Source organism: Falco rusticolus, chromosome Z (genome assembly GCF_015220075.1).
Source record: "Falco rusticolus isolate bFalRus1 chromosome Z, bFalRus1.pri, whole genome shotgun sequence".
Taxonomy (NCBI): domain Eukaryota; kingdom Metazoa; phylum Chordata; class Aves; order Falconiformes; family Falconidae; genus Falco; species Falco rusticolus.
Window position 1 is genome coordinate 90,082 of NC_051210.1, and position 18,365 is coordinate 108,446.

General features: G+C 53.0%; 2 protein-coding genes across 9 annotated transcripts in view; one reads left to right on the top strand and one right to left on the bottom strand.

Annotated features, from left to right (window-relative positions):
- Positions 1-3,765: 3,765 nt before the first annotated feature.
- On the bottom strand, positions 3,766-4,832 carry TOMM5 (translocase of outer mitochondrial membrane 5). Its single transcript, XM_037372698.1, has 2 exons — positions 4,653-4,832; positions 3,766-4,284 (listed from the first exon to the last, which is right to left on the bottom strand). The coding sequence occupies exons 1-2, from the start codon at positions 4,771-4,773 to the stop codon at positions 4,250-4,252; spliced, it is 156 nt and encodes a 51-aa protein (XP_037228595.1). The 5' UTR covers positions 4,774-4,832; the 3' UTR covers positions 3,766-4,249.
- A 290-nt stretch (positions 4,833-5,122) lies between these two features.
- The window catches only part of FRMPD1 (FERM and PDZ domain containing 1), a 62,090-nt gene continuing 48,847 nt past the window's right edge, over positions 5,123-18,365 (top strand). For 6 of the 8 annotated variants that reach the window (XM_037372683.1, XM_037372681.1, XM_037372680.1 and 3 more), the window contains exon 1: positions 5,124-5,603. The gene's annotated coding sequence lies outside the window, so the exon portion shown is untranslated. Of the gene's footprint in view, positions 5,604-18,365 lie in introns of all 8 variants that reach the window. The other 2 variants (XM_037372684.1, XM_037372685.1) reach the window with 1 other exon arrangement.

Genomic DNA, 18,365 nt, shown 5'->3' on the forward strand with positions numbered 1-18,365 from the left:
TTCTCTCTCTGGCCTGTTTTCTTATGCATCTCACATGAAGTTAGAGTTTCTAACGCTGCGGAAAAGGTCACCATTTGTTAATTCCCACCCATGTTTGCCCCCAGGAGAAAACCTTGCAGCATAACTAGGAAGACTAGGCAGTTTTAAAGCAAGCCATTTTTGAGCAACCTGAACACGTAAGTAAAGCTTTGCTTACAAATTTCATCTGCTTATGCAGTTGTCACTGGATTTGCACCCCAGCCGGAATTTTCCCCTTTGGGGTCAAACATCTGCAGCCCTTCTGGGACATGTTTGTTCCTGTCTGGCTGCAGAGCAGGGCACGCTGGCTTCTGGGTGGGAGGACCATGCCCTGCGCACCACCCAAGGACAGAACACAGATGATGCGCTCAGAGTGAGGTGGTGTGGGGCATGCAACCTGCACCAGGCTGCTGGTGCACCACATGGCAGGGGTCAGAGGAGAAGTCCCTTGTGCTGCTTTCCTCCTGTTATTACAGGAGGGCTGCACCAACACCAACATCCCTCTCGCCCCCATCCTCAGTGCTCTGGCACTTGTGTGTGGGCAGCACGTGGACCTTGCCACCTGTGTCTGAGCCTTTCTCGCTGCTGCTGCTGCTGCAGGCCAGCGGTTGGTTCTTTCAGAGTCCTGACAGATGCTTGGCTTGGAGCCTGACTTTTTTTTTCCCCCCTGGAGCACCAGCTACTTGAGGGTGCCATGCTGCGTACACAAGAGCTGAACAGCAAAAGAAGGAGCTGCCGCACCTCCACCTGCCCTATCATCAACCTGGCTGCTGATTTTGTACCACCAGGTGTGCTCCGAGGGTGTTTTGCTATAGGTGGGTGTCACACCCAAACATGGAGTTGTTTCTGGAAGCTAGTAAATCACAGGCAGTCAGCCACCCAGGAAATTTACTGTCCCTGGAGATGCTGGTTATGTTGCACCCAGGACTGGCAAAAGCAATGCAGCACAGCTGTGGCATTTGCTGGGTTATAAAGGTTTGGCTTCTATAGGGCAGAAATCCAAAGCAGAGTTCTCTCGAAGTAAAAAACGCAAAAAAGATAAGTTAAGAGTTGTCTCCTAGGAAATAATGCCCTCTGGTTCTGCCACTGTGGTGCATCTGGCTCAGAGCGTGCTTCCATGCAAAGCTGAAATTAGAAATGAGGAGAAATCTATGGCACACAAAACAAAGAATAAAAAGTGGATGTGGTCTAGAAGCAAAGAAGCTGGTGCTAATAATTATGCAGAGAGCCAGAGGTGGTAAGTAAAATGAGAAAAGCACAAGTCCTTTATGACTGCTTGCCTGCTGCAATGAAACAGGACAGTGAGTCTGTTCCAGTAAAGTGCGAATACGAAACAACTCCTGAAATCTCTTTTCCACTCTGTAGATTTGCGCTCTTGCACGCTTTTCTCCCACAGAATGGAGGCCTAGCCGATGAAGTCAGTCTCTGCTCACTTGTGTTGCCTATAAAATGTATAGATAAATAAATAAATTGTATAAATAATCTTATACATGTGATATGCCAGGAAATGGCAGAAAGCCAGAGGCACAAAGGTGAAGTGCTGCCACTGTGATCTGTTTCCTGCATCCACATTACAGACTAGGTTACCAAAAAACAAAAAAATAAAAAAAAAGGGGAAGAAACACCAGTCCAGGCAGTTCCTTTAGCTAAAGCGGACATACTGGTTAACCAAGAGACTGGGAGTTCAAATACGTGTGCCTGTATATATATATATATATATATACATTCCAGCCATATATGAGTGCTTGGCACTATACCTACACCCTTTCCTAATCATGGTAATAGCTTACCCACAGCAGCAAAAGCAACGCAATGCGACCGCGCATAGGAGCAGCAGCGATGTGGTTAATCCTTACAAGCACTTCAGCAACGAAGCCCTGTGCTGCCTTGGACAGAGATCTGGGGCCCGTGTTTTCAACCTGGGGTTTTTCCACTGTGCTTGTACTCTTCTGCGCTATGTTTTATTCAAGGGTCGTAGATAAGAAAATAACTGCTTGCTGTTGGTATGTTAGGCGCTACATGTGCCACATCATACCAAACAGATTGTCACAGCAGCTGTTACCCTAAAGAATTCCATAGACCTAGAGCTCAGGCAGGCTGATCCTGTTATACCATCCACACAGAGAAAGTGGAGCAAGCCACAGATGTTACAATGGGATGAAGCTGTGTCAGGGCAAGTTCAGACTGCATGGTAGGAAAAGGTTCTTCACTGACAGTCACTGGACAAGGTTCCTCAAGGAAGTATCCAGGGCACCAAGCCTGTTAGCATTCAAGGAGCATGTGAAAAACTCCTTTAGTCGTGGTTTGGTTTTGGGTCGTCCAGTAAGGACCAAGGAGTCGGACTTGGTGGTCCTTATGGTTCACTTCCAAGTAGAGATATTCTTTGAGTCTACGATGAAGTCCAGGCACAATCAGATCCAGAAGAGAATAAAGCTCTAGTAGACACCAGTGCACAGTGTAACCCAATGCCATCAAGCCATACCGGGCAGAAGCCCTTTCTATTTCTGGAGTGACAGGGATCCCAACAGCCAACTGTATTGGAGGCTGAAGTAAGATGACTAGGAAGAAGTGGCAAAAGCACCCCGCTGCGACTAGCCCAGAGGCTCTGTGCATCCGTGGCACAGACTCTCAGGAGAGGGTATTTCAAGGGCCCAGAAGGGTACCGGTGGGCTTTGGGTATAGCTGCCTTGGAGACAGAGGAAATTAAGCAGCTGCCTACCTTGCCCAGTCTCTCGAAGACCCTTCTGTTGTGGGATTGCTGAAGGTCAATGAACAACAGGTGCCTGTCCTGCATCTTTCCTGCATTGCAGGACTGTTTTGACAGATGGAGCCCAACATCATGGACTAAATGAACTCAATGGACTTTATTATAGAGATGGTCCATAGACTAAGGGAACGATACCTGTGTGTTTGTATCAAAAGACAGGTAAGGTGATGGTGGTTACCTGGGATCTACTGGAATTTGTGGGACCGGGGTGTGATGCAAACAGTATAGAACGAGGGTGGAGACTGTCCTGGTTTTAGCTGGGATAGAAATTTTCTTCCTAGTAGCTGCTGTTCTGTTTAGATTTAGTACGAGGACAACACACTGATGACAACACACTGATGGTTTAGTTGTAGCCAAGTTGTCCTTACCCTAAGTCAAATCAGTTTCCCATACCGTGCCAGTGAAGAGGTGCACAAGAAGCCGGGAGGGAGCACAGCCAGGACAGCTGACCCCAACGGGCCAAAGGGCTAAACCATACCACAGAACATCATGCTCCGTGTATAAACCGGGGAGAGTTTGCCAGTGGCCGGCCGATCACTGCTTGGGGACTGGCTGGGCAGCGGCCAGTAACTGTATTGTGCATCACTTGTTTTTCACGCCTTTTATTCCTCTCTTTTTGTTATCTGCCTTTTCATTACTTGTCATTATAGTTTCCTTTACTTCAATTATTAATTCTTTCTTACCCCAACCCACGTGTTTTACCTTTTTTCTGATTCTCCTTCCCATCTCACTGGTGCAGGGAGGAGGAAAAGCGAGGGACTGAGCAGCTGCATGGTACTTAGTAGCTGGCTGGGGTTAAACCACCACAAAACCACATTAATGCATCATTGCCATGTCTTTTTCACTCTCCTTTGCTTTTCCTCAATACAAGTTGATTTTAAAGGTGGAGAAGAAAGTAAGCCTAAGACAAGAGCCAGGGAAATAACTCCAGATGACCTCTAGCTTGAGTGACGGTTATTAAAAATAAAGCACTACCAAAGTTAAGTAACACAACTGCTCCTCCATTTATTTAAAATAAAACTGCTTGTGAACTGAACTCATTGAAGACTTCCTTTTTCATACAGAAAAGTTCGGTAAGGTTGATGGCCATAGCATGTGGCAGTTTAGAGGTAGCTGCATAACAGAGCAACTTGCCAGCGCTTAACACTTCAAACAAAATGGAGATGGGCAGCGTTTTGTTTTGTTTTTTTTTTTTTAAACAGTACAAGAAATGTTCCATCACAAGTCATAGCTTGATGCTACTAGGGAGTATTCTGTGACCAGAATTGCCCTGCAGGGGCAACAGACATCTTCCCCATCCTCCAACCTAAGCTGTCACTCTCAGGTCAGATAGGCTTAAGCGAAACATTTTAGAACCATTTAGTACTGGATGTCTGCCTCTGGCACAATGTTTAATTAAAAAAAAAAAACAGGGGAAAGCAGCTCCGGTCCATTTCATGTTTTCATATATTGTGTCTGAAGTGGTCATATGCTGTCCAGCTTCTTCAGGATGAAAGGAGCTGCAAGCAGAAAAGAAAACTGCATGAACCTCGCTGAAGAAGCAGTTATTCCCCAGTAAGTCTGTAACAAAACAGCATCTAAAATATTCAGAGGCTGGGCGAAGGACTACTTTCTGCCTCCCAGGCGGTCCCTTCTCTCTCCGCACGCCTGCTTTAACGAGCGAGGCAGCACGATTCCAGGGGGGAACCAGCAGGAACGGCAGCCGGGAGCGCTGCCGGGCCGCCGGGCCTCATCGCGGCCCCGGGTAAGCACCCAGCCACCGGGCCGCGCCGCCGCGGGCCGAGGCGGTCAGGAGGCTGCCAGGAGCAAGGCCGGCGATACAGGCCGCCATCGCGTCTGCTGCGGTCTCGGCCGCCCCAGCACTTACTGATCCGCAGCAGCGCAACGTAGATGAGGAAGTTGCGGACGGAGGTGAGGACGTCGCGGCGCATCTTCCGCTTCAGCTCCTCCGGGTCCATCTTGGGCCCCAGCCCCTCGATGCGGAACATGCTGCGCCCGGCGCGGTGCGGGCCGCCGGCGGGACGCGCGCGGCGCAGGCGCGAGAGGGGCGGGGGGGGGCGGGGCGGGCGGCGCGTACGCAGTGAGGCGCGGCCAAGGCCCCGCCCTCCGGGGGCCGCCCGGCCCCGCCCTCCGGGGGCCGCCCGGCCCCGCCCTCCGGGGGCCGCCCGGCCCCGCCCTCCGGGGGCCGCCCGGCCCCGCCCTCCGGGGGCCGCCCGGCCCCGCCCTCCGGGGGCGCCCGGCCCCGCCCTCCGGGGGCCGCCCGGCCCCGCCCTCCGGGGGCCGCCCGGCCCCGCCCTCCGGGGGCCGCCCGGCCCCGCCGTGAGGCCGCGGGAGCTGCTTCCGCAGCGCGGTACTGGCGGTCTTTGCCCTGGCGGTCCGGTAACGGGCGCGTTCCGCCGCTGCCGGGGTGGGAGGGCTCAGGCGGCCCGCGGAACAGGCCCGCTCTGTTGGCGGGGCGGGGCGGGGCGGGGCGGGGCGGTGTCCCGCGGCTGGACGGAGGCCTGGCCCCCCAGGGGACGCGGCGGCGGCCTGGCCCGGCGGCTGGGCGGGCCTGCGGCGGGGGCCGGGGCTCGCGGCCGGCCGCTGCCGGGGGTGCTCGTCCTGGCTGTGCCGGCCGGCGGCGGGGCGGGGACCTCGGGGGCCCTGCGGGCGGAGTTCTTCCGGTCCCGCCTGCAGCAGCGCGGCCTCCCCGCTCCCGCCAGGCCGGGCGGCTGCCTGGTCTACCGGAGCAGGCAGAGCTGGGTCTGCGGTGGGTAGCTGTGCCGCCAGCCTGGAAGCTGCCCGGTCCGTGGGTGTGAACTCGGGGAGCCTTTTGCAGGTGAGTGCACGGAGCAGTTCTGGTTAAGTGTAGCTGTGCTGGAGGAGTCATGCGGGCCACCGGGAGCTTCTCTCCTGTCGTGGTTTAACCCCGGCCAGCAACCAAGCCCCACGCAGCTGCTTGCTCACTGTCCCCACGGTGGGATGGGGAGAGGATCGGAAGAGTAAAAGAGACAAAAACTCGTAGGCTGAGATAAAGACAGTTTAATAGGGAAAGCGAAAGCCGCGCACACAAGCAAAGCAAAACAAAGAATTCATTCACCACTTCCCATGGGCAGGTGGGTGGTCAGCTGTCCCCAGGACAGCAGTGTTCCGTCATGCAATAACGGCTACTTGGGAAGACAAATGCCATAATGCCGAATGTTCCCCCCTGCCTTCTTCTTGCCCCAGTTTATATACACTCTGCATGACATCATATGGTATGGAATATCCCTTTGGCTAGTTCTGATCAGCTGTCCTGGCTGTGTCCCCTCCCAGTTTCTTGTGCTCCTCCAGCCTTGTCGCTGGTCGGGCCTGAGAAACGGGAAAGGTCCTTGACTTAGTATAATATTACCCAGCAACGATCAAACACAATGCTGTTAACATTGTTCTCGCAGCAATGCAATACACAGCACTGCAATAGCTACTAAGAAGAAACTTAACTCTGTCCCAGGCAAACCCAGGCCACTCCTCAGCCCAGTGCTTGCCCTTAGAAGGCAGAGGGCAGTGAGCAGACTTAGGACAACCCTACAGAGTAAAGCACAGAGAGACTGTCCAATGCCTGTCAAGTCTGTTGCAGATAATAGCGCTTGGAACATCTGTAAGTGACAACCTCTGTGACTAATGGTGGTCCTGAGAAGCTGCAGTTAATCTAAGTGATGGGTACTAGACACTTGTCTGGGAATGGGGATGCATCATAGGGCTGCTTAGGAGAGACGGACACAGATGAAACAGAGCCCGCTTCTGTGGGTTGCACATCGTGATGGTTCAAAGCATGTCAGCACAGCAGCCTCAAACTCAGCACCTCTGGCCATGCCATCACATCTGCTGCTGCGAACCCCACTGGCTTCCCCATTTGTGTGGTACTACCACGTGAGTTGTGCAGGAGAACACGATCCTGAAGAACAGACTAGTCTCAATGTTCTCAATCGCTGGGAAGAGAGGGTTATAGCTGCACCAAGCAGGAGAAGCAGTTGCCTTGCTGGCCCCTCTGACCTATTCCTGGTGCCTTCTAAGTAACCTGTTTACAGTGCGACTTAATAGATACCTGTTTTTCTCTAACGGAAGTGAAGAATTTATCTGGCTGTGAGTCAACCTGCTTCTAGCTCTGCTAGCTTTCCTGACTCACACACCATCTCCTGAATTACGCACCATTGTCTTTTGTACCGCTGCTGATCTGCAGTAACTGACTTAGCTGTTCTGCTTTGTTTAGAACACAAGACCCTTCACTCCAGCACAGAACCCCACCGTGCAAGATCTTTTTTTGCCTTTTGTAAATGCAACCCCCATTCCCAAACAAGTCCCGGGAGACCGTCGGAGGCCAGTAATACTTAATAACAGGTACAGAAAGACTGAGAAGACCAGGGATCTTGGCTTTGGAGTGGCCTCTGGCCAACCCCAAAGCCCCCGCTCCAGGAGCTGGATGTCACAGGAAGGTGGGCTGTGTATGAATTTCAGTTAAGATACTGGATGACTATGAATGCTAACTGGAATTGTGCCCTTTTTTAGGGGGAGGAGCTGGTTCAGGCCTGAGACCAGGCCCACCCAGATAAGTGTGTACACAGCCGTCAAGTCTCACTCTTGAGCTCCATCCACACATACAGGCTTCAGCCAGCGATTTCCAGCCTGTCTGTGGCAGGCAGCAATGCTTTCAGCAGCTCTCCTCAGATGCCGGGAACACCTTCAGAGATGGGCACGGGCACTACTGGTGCCTGGAGTGGACCAAACAAGCAGGCAGAGGCTTGTGGCTCTCCCCATCACCCCCACAAGACATCTGGGTTCCACAGCCCACCCTGCTCTGCCTGCTTGCTTGATAGGCAGTAGGTAGATAATTCAAAAACCCAGATTTGTCTCAGCTAAGCTGCCTATGACCTGAGGCAAAGCCAATTACAGAGCAGCTGCTTTCATTGTGCCAGTGATTAACAGGGGCTAATTGCATCTCCCATTAGCTGGGGGAGCTTTCCTGCTTTTCTGTGGTACCTCAAGGGTCCACCCTGACTTTGCAAAGGATGGCCAAGGGAAAGTGGAAAAGGGAATCACCCTATTCTGAGCACATTTGCAGGACATTCAATACCAATTCCCAGCGCAAATGAAAGGTCAAACTCTTCTGGTCAAAAAAAGTTGTAAAACTGCCCTCCTGAGAGCATTACAGCAAGGTCCAGGAGAAAAACACGACAGAGCTGCCCAGATCTGCAGCTGATATAAACTAGCTTTGTTCTGCTGGCTTCCAGGTAATCTCATTGATTTACTTGTGGTTTCATTCTGGATGTTGGATTTCTCTGGTCTTTGCTAGCAGAAACGGATTGGCAGGTCCCCAGCCCATGTTAGCAGAAGAGCAAGGAGTTTCATCCTACATTTCAAGACTGTTGGTCTTCCCAGTCTTGTTTTGTATTTGAAAAGCAGAAGTGATGCTGCTTTCCCAGACGTTGCTCTGGAGAAGATAAAGGAACTTGGGCAATTCTGGGCATAGCTGAATCAAACATGACACAGTATTGGAGAGACTGGAGCAAGGAAAAGACAAAAAAATGCTGTTAAGGAGCAACGTGAATGAGAACTCTGCCAGGGCATTGACTGGAGAGTTGTTTCACTGGGGCCACCCTATACTCCTTGTCCTTTTGTAAAATAGGGGGATGAGAAACATTTCCTTTGGGAGAAACCCACATTGGATAGGGAGGAGACTTCAGATGTGGAGTGACTGGCAAGGAACAGAAGACATTGGCTTTGGGTTTTGACAGCAGCATGAACAACTTCCCGAGCTGCCCTTGAAATGTTTGTGTCAATTTTCCAGAATTCCCTCAAACCTCCAAACTGCACGATTTTGACAGCTCGTATTATGTTCTTAGTTTTACTCAGCCCTGTAATTGCATGAAAATTTTAGCTTTCATTTACTGGGGCTACAGGCAGACATGACATGCGGAATTGAACTCTAAAACTCGAGGAGAGTTATAAAGCGGGGATGTTTATTGCAGTGCTGGGTGCAAGGGGGGTTGCTCCTCCTCACTTGCACACTGTTTCAACAAGCTGGCTGATATTTATTGTACAAAGTTACGAAAATACATAAGGTTTCCAAAAATTCATTATCATAATCTCCTCCCTCTGGCACCTCTTCAAGATGTACTTTTCACCTTCTTGGGCAGTTGCCTAAAGTTCCTGCTTACCTTTGCATACATTAGCAGCCTGTTGTTTAGTTTCTGTTACCTACTAGAGTTCTTCACGTGTCTTCCATCATCTAACCTTTTGTTCAAGTGTAACGCATCTGCTGGCTAACGATGAGCCCTTCCTTACTGCCCACTCTAAACATGTCAAGCTAATACGTGCCCACGGGGCTGGTTTTAAATCTATATCAGACGACTAGACACTGACCGAACGCTGGCTAGAGGTTAAGGTCTTTGAACAGAACATGGGCAACTGCATGACATGGCTGCGTATCGCAGGTGACAGTATGGAAAGCTGACAAAAGCTGCAGATGATGCCACAAGGGACAGCTGGATCTCCCAAGCGATTAAGGAGTAGTGATGTGAGAGGAAAGGCCAAACTTCACAGATAACTGGGGACAAGCAGTGGGGTCTTTCTGGGGCAAGGCCAGCACACTAGTGAGAACTCAGACTTCTTGCCCCAGGGGTCCTCCCCATCCCATGAAGTGCTGGCACTGGCTCTGGGGTAAGACTGGGCTAGTGCAGAAGGCAGGCAGTAAATAGCACTCAGAAATTAAACCTGTCCCGCCTGCCCTTTTTGAGACTTCAGACAGGTTGGGGCTGGGGCAGATGGGAGAACTCGCCAAGATGGCTTGATCCTCCTTGATGGAGATGTTTTGTGAAGTGGCCTTCTATACACTGTTCTGCAGTGTCTCTCCAGGGCTGCTCCCGCATGGTGGAAACAGCTTATCAGCCAGCTGAAAGGACAGCATTAGCTTGCCCTGGTTCCTTCGGCATCTACCAGTAAGATTCAGAGAAGTGCCAGAAACCTCCACCTCTAGAGCTGTACCAGGACGTTTATTGCTGTTGCATATGTATCAAGGGCGGTTTAGAGGCCCAGGGGAAGCCTTGCAGAAGCACTAAAGGGAGGCAAAGTAGATAGTGCTGGAGCCTTGGTGCTACCTACCAAGTTGACCATTTCACCCCATCAAAAGAATCCATATTGATACATACACTAATGACAGCATTTGCCTTTGTTCAAACAAAAATACTTTCTCTTTTTCTGGCCAATAAATTTCAGCCTGCCATTCCATAGTGTCTCTCTACAGACTCTGCACAGCAATCAGACTGTACATTTTTGGGGCTTCATCAAACCAGGCCGAAAAGCAAATTAATGTGACTGCCAATTGAAGCTGAAGGGACAGTTCCCACCCACCCCACTGATGCCATCCAGCTTCTCAGGCCTGGTGTAGAGGGTAATGCCATCTCTCCTAGTGTGTGAGCACACTAATAGTGTGCGTGGCCCTTGCTGCTGGCGTCTAATGCTCAGTGTCTTGGCTTCCCAGTGCCTTGCAGCTGGAGCATCCATACTTACTGCTTTCAATTCTGCTGGTCTGAAGACCGGATAGTGTGACTAAAGACCATATGTACGCTGAGTCCAGGACCGATGCATCTACTGCAGGCAGTGCTGCACAGGCACACGAGAAGATACCGGTATCTAACCCAGCCTTAACCAGGGCAAAGGGTGAGTTAGACCAGCTTAGGCTGGTTGATGTAATGCAAGGCAGGTCTCCTTCAAACGAGAATGCTCTGGCAGAAGCTCCCAAACAGGACTGCCCATGCAGTATTGCCTGTGAGACTTGGTCTGCCATTTCTGTCCACAGGCTGTTTTCTTTTGGGACAGTCACTAGTGAACAGCTTTCATCTTTATTTCCTGTTTTCCAGCCTGGATCTGCAGCCTCTGGCGTTGGTATAGTGAAAAAACCGTAAAACTCTGCAGCAGGCAGAAGCTGCACAGGTAACAGAAACATCAGCCCCAGAGGAAGAGCGAAGGGCAGGAGCTCAGCGCTTGGCGAAGGGACAGTTAGTACCGATGGAGATGAGCTCCACGAGAATGTCAATAAGGAGCCGTCTGACTAGGGCATGCTAACTGCTAAAAGAAAACAAACCAGGGGAAAAGTTCGTCCTTTTCTCCAACGGCCCCCACCCCAAAGAGGATGGATCCCCCGGCGGGGGATCGTGGTGATACAGATTAAAACCGGCCCCGTGGGCACGTATTAGCTTGAGTGTTCAGAGTGGACAATAAGGAAGGACCAAGCATTAATGTCTGCATAATTAATGTATGCAAAGATAAACAGGAACTTCAGGGAACTGCCCAAGGAGTTGGAAAATACATCTTGAAGAGGCGCCAGAGGGGGATTCTGAATGCTCGGAAACCTTTCTGTATATGCCTGACTTTGTATAATAAATATCGGGCTGCTTGTTGAAACGGTGTGCAAGTGAGGAGGAGCGACCGCCCTTGCACTCAGCGCCGCAATAAACATACCTGCTTTGTAACTCCTTGAGCGGTAGAGTTCGATTCCGCACGTCAGTGTGAAGGTCAGAAGAGATGACAAGGGCTGTTATATAGCGTTCTGCAAGTTTCCAGTAAGTTTGTCTAGTCAGATGGTGCACCGATAAATGCAGCTATCATAGGTGGTGCCTGAGGCAGCTGCACTGCAAGATCAGTGCCCATTGCTCACTCAGTAGGGCTACAGTAACAGACACCCAGAGGTGGCATGGTCTTGTGTCCATTCATCCTCTCTCCTCAGTTCTGAGGCATGTAATATTGTCCGTGTCTCCCCGCAGACAGAAAAAGTCTACCACGGTTAGAGCTCTGCCTCTTGACTTTATCAAATCTGAAGTCTTTTCCTTTCAACTAATTCCAGCCAGAAGCTCTGGCATGTATTGCAGCTAACGGCAGCTACTTAGGGCCAGGAAAGCCAGCAGTGTCAGTCACACCTTTCCAGCAGGACTCTTGGCAACTGTACAAGGGGGAAGACTCTCTGGCACAGATAACTTTGTTGAATGAGATTCCAAAACGGAATCTACATCTAGTCCTGCTAACACCGTGCTGTGGCAGAGCTGTCAGCTGGATGGCTAATCCAAAGGGAAAGCCAAATTACAAGGAGCTTAAGCAGGGGAAAAATTTTAAAACCACATCGCACTGACCTCTTTGAGGAACAACGTAGGAGGCTGCACAGGTTCTTGTGCAGGGGTACATTTGGTATAGTGCTGCTGGGGAGAGTGACACCCTTAGATGGCAATAGGACTGGGGGAGAGATGTTATTTCTCTGCAGAGCAAGCAGCAAATAATGAGGCAGTGTTCAGGCCTACAGGGTATCCTGGGGGTTGTGTAAACTGGGTGATTAAAAGGAGCAAAACGATACCAGAGCAGACAGTCCAGCAATGTAAATCCACACAGAGCTGCTAAAACACAGCGTAACAGTTCCAGGAGAGGAAGCCTCATGCCCTCCTCTCACCTGTGCATTGCAGTGGGCACAGTGAAAAGGCACAGTGGGGCCCAGAGAGACACAGGGCGAAGAGACGGCGCCAACCACACGAACAGCTGAGTCCTTAGGGCACCTTGAGCTGGAAGCCTCCCACTTCACAGCTGTGTTGTGCTTCTACCCAGCTCCCCAATCCCCTTTGCTCCCTTTTGCTGTGGCTCATATCTCCCCAGCAGCCTCACCAGCTACGTCCTGCTTAGTGGGGACCTGGGGCAGGGGAACAGTTCTTGATGCGTAGCAGGAGGAGAAGGAGTAGCAAGACTGGTCTGGCCTCTCCCCTCAGACCCTTGCATGCTCACCACATGTCTGGACACCTGGGGTTTGGCACCTCAGGGGGCCAGATGGTGACACAGGTTGATTTTCTGTAGCAGTATTCCCTTTACCATCAGAGGTCACCATCGCACCACGCATCTCCGTGTGATGATGTGGCTTTACTCCACGCTGCCTGCATTGGCAGACAGGTTAGTGCTCAGGCAGCAAAGCTTAATTTGCAGTTCCTAGAGGAAGCACGCATCCAACAAGGGGTTCTGCTTTTCCATTCGCCACCTCCACCTGCCGCCTCACCGAGATGTCATACTCAGGCCATCTCTGTCTGTCCTGAGGCTGTACCTGTAGTGGTTGCTGCACAGAGCTGGAAGGAGACCAGCACAGCAGCCTCAAGCTGCAGCATGGAGGGGGCTAGTGCCGATGCTCCAGCCTCCCCTGTCTGCTTCTGCCAGACTGTTGGAACTGGCTCACTCGTGAAAAAGTCATCTTTGCTCCCTGTAGGGAAGGCTGGATCCAGCAGCCCAAGAGAGGTGAGGCTGCTGCACCCAGGCTCAGCCAGCAGTGAGGCTGAGCAGCTATTAACAGAAAGCATGTGCATACACATGCACACCCTTACAGTGCTGCAGTGGATTGACCCTGAGTGGACACCAGGTGCCCCCCAAAGCTGCTCTATCACTTCCCCTCCTCGGCTGGACAGGGGAGAGAAAATATAACAAAAGGTTCGTGAGGCATGTTAAAGACAGGGAGAGATCGCTCACCAATTATAATCATGGGCAAAACAGACTCAGCTTGGGGAAGTTAGCTTAATTTATTACTATTCAAATTAAAATAGGATAATAAGAAATAAAAGCACATCCCAAAAACACCTTCCCCCTACCCCCTTCCCTTCTTCCTGAGCTCAGCTTCACTCCCAATTTCTCTCCCTCCTTCCCACCAGCAGCGCAGGGGGATGGGGAACAGGGGCTGTGGTCAGTTCATCACACGCTGCCTCTGCCACTCCTTCCTCCACAGGGGAAGGGCTCCTCACACCCTGCCCCTGCTCCAGCATGATGTCCCTCCAGTGGGAGACAGACAGTCATGAATTGCTCCAGCTTGAGTCCTTTCCCACAAAACTGCTCCAGCGTGGGTCCTTTCCGTGGGGTGCAGCCCCTCAGGCACAGCCTGCTCCAGTGTGGGTCCCCACGGTTTCACAAGTCCTGCCAGCAAACCTGCTCCAGCCCGGGTTCCTCTCTCCACGGGACCACAGGTCCTGCCAGGAGCCCACTCCAGCGTGGGCTGCCCATGGGTCACAGCCTCCTTCGAGCATCCCTCTGCTCTGGTGGGGGGCCCTCTCCGGCTGCAGGTGGGGATCTGCTCCACTGTGGGCCTCCACGGCCTGAGGGTGGACAGCCTACCTCACACCGTGGGCTTCACCACAGGCTGCTGGAAAATCTCTGCTCCAGTGCCTGGAGCACCTCATGGCCTCCTGCGCAGACCTGAGTGTCTGCAGAGTTGTTCTTCTCACTTCTCTCTCCAGCTGCTATTGCTGTTGCACAGTTTTCCCCGCCTTCTTAAACATTAACATATCCCATAACGAGGTACCTATGTACGATGTTACGTTATGAGCCATGTTACGATGGCTCAGCCTTGGCCAGTGGTGGATCCATCTCGGAGCCAGCTGGCACTGGCTCCATTTGACACAAGGGAAGCTTCTAGCAGCTTCTCACAGAAGCCACCCCTGTAGCCCCCCTGCTCCCAAAACTGTGCCGTGAAACCCAATACAAGTTCGCAGGTACATGGCTGTGGATATATGTGTCACATATACATGGCTGGCCACACGCATCAGTGCAGACAGGAGCCCTGAGCACTCACGCAAATGCAGACAGCACCAGCAGCCTCGATGTGCTCCCCTTTGTGGCCTGAGACCACCATGAAAACACATGCACACTGTGCAGAGTCCCTCATTCAAGAAGGATGCTAGAAGTGGAGTTGAATTAAGGTGGCAGCAAGACAGGCTATGCTGACCCAGCGTAGGGCATGACCAGACAAGCATCCCGATCAGAAATCAGTTTCTGTGTTGCTGACCCTTTTTATCACCTTACCCCTCTGTTTTCACATGTTCATCCTGCCTGAACTGCGTCAATTCCCATGTTTCCCCACATTTGGTTCCTCCCCTGGGCATCCCGTTAATAAGCTTTGTGCTCTTCCCCTGCCCGCTGTAGCGTGTCCCATACCCCTGGCAGAGACCCCTGGGTCCGTGAGGGGCTGGGGAGAGGGCAGGTGTCCCCCAGCCTGTGGGGCTGAGTTCCCCTGGGACTGAGAGATGCTGAGCAGGGGCTCACCCCTCTGTGTTGGGGTGTGCATTCAACAGTTCTGGGTGCCACCACCCTGGGCCTTGTACCCAGGCATTGCTCCCACACTGGGCTCCCAGGCCTGGGGACGCTCTGGTGCCTGCCTACAGAAATTCAGGGGAGGCTCAGCAGCCACTGGGCGTGCTGGGGTGCTCCCAGGAGTTTCCATGGGCTGTGGAGGGACCAGCCTCTCCCCAGCAGGCTCTGGGAGGTCCCTCGCAGGCTGCTCTCCTCCAGTGACTTTCCTCCAGAGGTGAAGTGTGCGAGGGATCACACTCACAACCCGGACGATGAAGCAGGGTTGCCTCCTTGGTGCTGACACAGCCAAGAAGGTGGTGGGGAATGTTCGGCACCAGCCTTAGGGCCAGAGAGCAATTTGGCTTCTCAAGGTTCCTGTGGGACGTGGGTGTCACCAGGTGCTCCAGCGACCACTCTATGGGCCAGCGCAGCTCTGTCCCTCCCCTTCTCCAGCGGTGCTCCTCAAAGAGCCCAAGTGGAAGGGCTTCACCATGGCCCCTGGTGCCAGCTCTTGTCATGCCTGTCTTCCTTCACCCCACGTAACCTGTGCATGGTGACCGGTGGTGCCAGCCTGGGCCATATCGGGATGATCACTGGCCAGTGATTTGACGTGGCTTATGTGAAGGATACCAACGGCAAGAGCTTTGCCGCCAGGCTCTCCAGCATCTTCGTTATTGGCAAAGTCAGCTTGCACAGCCCCGATGTGGGTGGCTTCTCTCCCATTGCTGGGGGCTGCTGGCTGACACCAAGAGGCATGCGTGTCTTCCGTGGGCAGCTGCCTTTCCACACGGTGAAGCTCCAGCCCTGGCATCAGCTGTGACTCCACTCCCAGTGGTTCTGCCTGCTCTGGGATGACCGCTCTGGGAAGGGGAAGCATCCATGAGAAGCATCCAGCTGCCTCTGCTGTCTCGCTGTCTGCCATGGGCTCTCCTGTCCAGCTTGGAAGCGGGTGGCGTTTCGATCTTGGCTGAAGTGCGTCCTTGATGGATGTGACTGAAACAGAGACAGATGTAGGCCTGTACGCCTTCGGCGAGTTCCTAAGGAGCTTCTGCTGATCCAGCGCCACAGCTCTGTGTCTGTGGCCCAGCACAGGCAGGGTCTGGCTTCTGCTGCTTTTCCCCCCTGAATGGGAAAGCTCTGCCCCCTCCGGGCTTCCTGGTGGGGAGGTGGCTTCTTCCCCTTTGCTGAAGGGCAACGAGCCGTGGATCTCCTTGCCTTGTGGAAAGGGCATCCACCTGACCAGTGCTGAAAAAGAAAGACCAGAGACTGGCGGCCGAGCGGAGCAGTGTGTGAACTCCACCTCGGGCCCACGGTGGTCCTTTCAGTGTATTCATGAAACCATTTACTGAATGGCTGAAGGTGGGGCTGGGGGGCTGGAGAGCAGCAGTGCCTGTGGGGAAGGCCCAGACACCGAGGTGGCAGGGGCGGGCAGCGTGCCCACACAGCAAGGGCTGTGCTAGCCAGGGCATGGGTGGCACCGTGGGAAGAGGTTCCACCGCGCCGTGGGCCCAGGGAACGCCATGCCCTGGTACCGGCTGCGGGCTGGGGCTGCCGGATCCAGGCAGACACGGGGCCGGTAAGCTCTCGACTCGTTCTGCATCCTCCCCTAGGCAGAGCTTGATACATTCCTATTGCTCCTCACACCAAGAGCAAATCCACCACCTCTCCTTGCTGGCCCTGTCTCTCCTAAGATGTACGCAGCCAACCATGACAGCATTCATGTCGTGCAAGCTATCCCCTCACGTGTCTGTAATTACAATGAGATCACGGCCCTGCGACCTCACACAGGTCTCTAATTCTTCCTGCTTTTTCTCCATGCTGTGTGTGCTGGGGTACCACTATTTTGGAGAGGTAGGTTGGAGAGGTGCAAGTGGATCCACCATAGCCACACGTGCTCCTTGGGGTGGCTGGCTGCCTGGCGCTCAGCTTGGCAGGCAGCTAAGGAGCATACATCACTGTTCTGGTTGGCCTGGCTTATTCCCCAGTTTGATGCGATGGCGTGAGCATTGCCAATTTGGACCCATGCCCCCGAGCCCTGCAATTTAAAGCCCGCCTCACCAAGCTGGCCAGCCTGCTGCCAAAGAGTCCCTTGTCTCTTCTAGACAGGTGGATCCCATCCCTCCTTAGCAGGCTATAGCCAAAGAAGGTCCCGTTGTCATGAAGGGGCCCAGGGAGGCTGTGGGACCACCAAGTCTGCATTTTCTCAGACTCTGATGGGACACACCCCTGAGTCTGGTCAGAGAGTTTTGTTCAACTCCAAAATACAAAATGGGCAGCATAGATACCTCTTGGCTCTTCCTCCTGACTCAAGATGCCCGTGTGCACAGCCCAGCCCTGCTACTTCTGCTGCAGCAGACCCTGGTGCATCCTTTCCACTCAGGATCCTCTGCCTTTGCAGCCATGGAGCCCAACATAGGAAGCAGCGGGGCTCACAGGGGCAAGGAGGGAAGCCAAGGCTATACATACGATCAGCTTTTCACTCCATTCCTCCACTGCTCGCATTTGCAAGAGGAGCAGGAGAGAATGAGAATCTCTTGCTTGGAATCTTGTGTCCTGCAGCACGGCGCCACACCGGTACCTGAACATACTCCAGGCTGACAGAAAATTGCTGCTGGTTCAGGGATACAAAACCTGTTTCAGTCTCTGTAAGGAAAGCCTTGCCTGGGTATGATTTCGGAATGAGAGGCACAAGGCATGAAAGTGCTCCTGGCAAGTCATAGACATGGCTGTAAAAGAAGAGATGAAGGGCAGCAGGAATGCCCTGATGCTGGGACTAGAAGGAAAGCCTTGATCATGCACTGCTGGGGAGGGACTTGCCCATGGATGGCATGCAGCACTGCTCTCACTGCCATTGATGAGAGCACCAGAGCACTGGAGGAGGGTCTGAAAAACAGAGGGGCCAGTGGCTCATGTAGGTGCTCCTACACCCCCCTGCAATGGGGAGGTTCTTTATGAGACCGTGGTGATGCAGTGCCGTGCAAACATTAGGTACAACAGACCAAGTTTAGGATAGAACTGAAATGTTCAAAGTCCTTGGTTTGAATCACAGAGAGGCGAGTAGAACGGCAGCTTGAGGGGGTCCAGCCAGACTGCTGGGACACCCTGAGGACAGAGGTTGACTCAAAACACAGGTCCCACGGAGCGAGGCCAGCAGAGGCCCCAGCTGGTCCAGAGCTGGAGTGCCAGAGGCACAGGCAACGGCCGAGGGTGCCAGCTCTGCTCAGTGTGGAGAAGAGGGAGCACAGGGGCCCTCCAGCTCTGCCTGCTGACATGGGCCTTGCCTCCACCCATCTTTCTGCCAGGATGGACCAGGCATAGACAGGCACTGAGGGGAAATGGTCAGTTATTGGCCTCAGAAAGTGTCCAGGCCTGATCCCACCAAAACTGTGACATGAGGCTGGCAGCACAATGACCTCTCAGGGCAGCTGAATGTCTGGGGTGCCATCCCTGCACCCATCCCTCATGTGCCTCCCTGTGCCGCACCCTC

Bases quoted from the DNA above. Each gene is read 5' to 3' on its own strand.
- TOMM5 (XM_037372698.1), bottom strand. From the start codon at position 4,773: ATGTTCCGCATCGAGGGGCTGGGGCCCAAGATGGACCCGGAGGAGCTG. The intron at 4,285-4,652 runs GTAAGTGCTGGG...TTCTGCTTGCAG, and splicing joins CGTTGCGCTGCTGCGGATCA to CTCCTTTCATCCTGAAGAAG.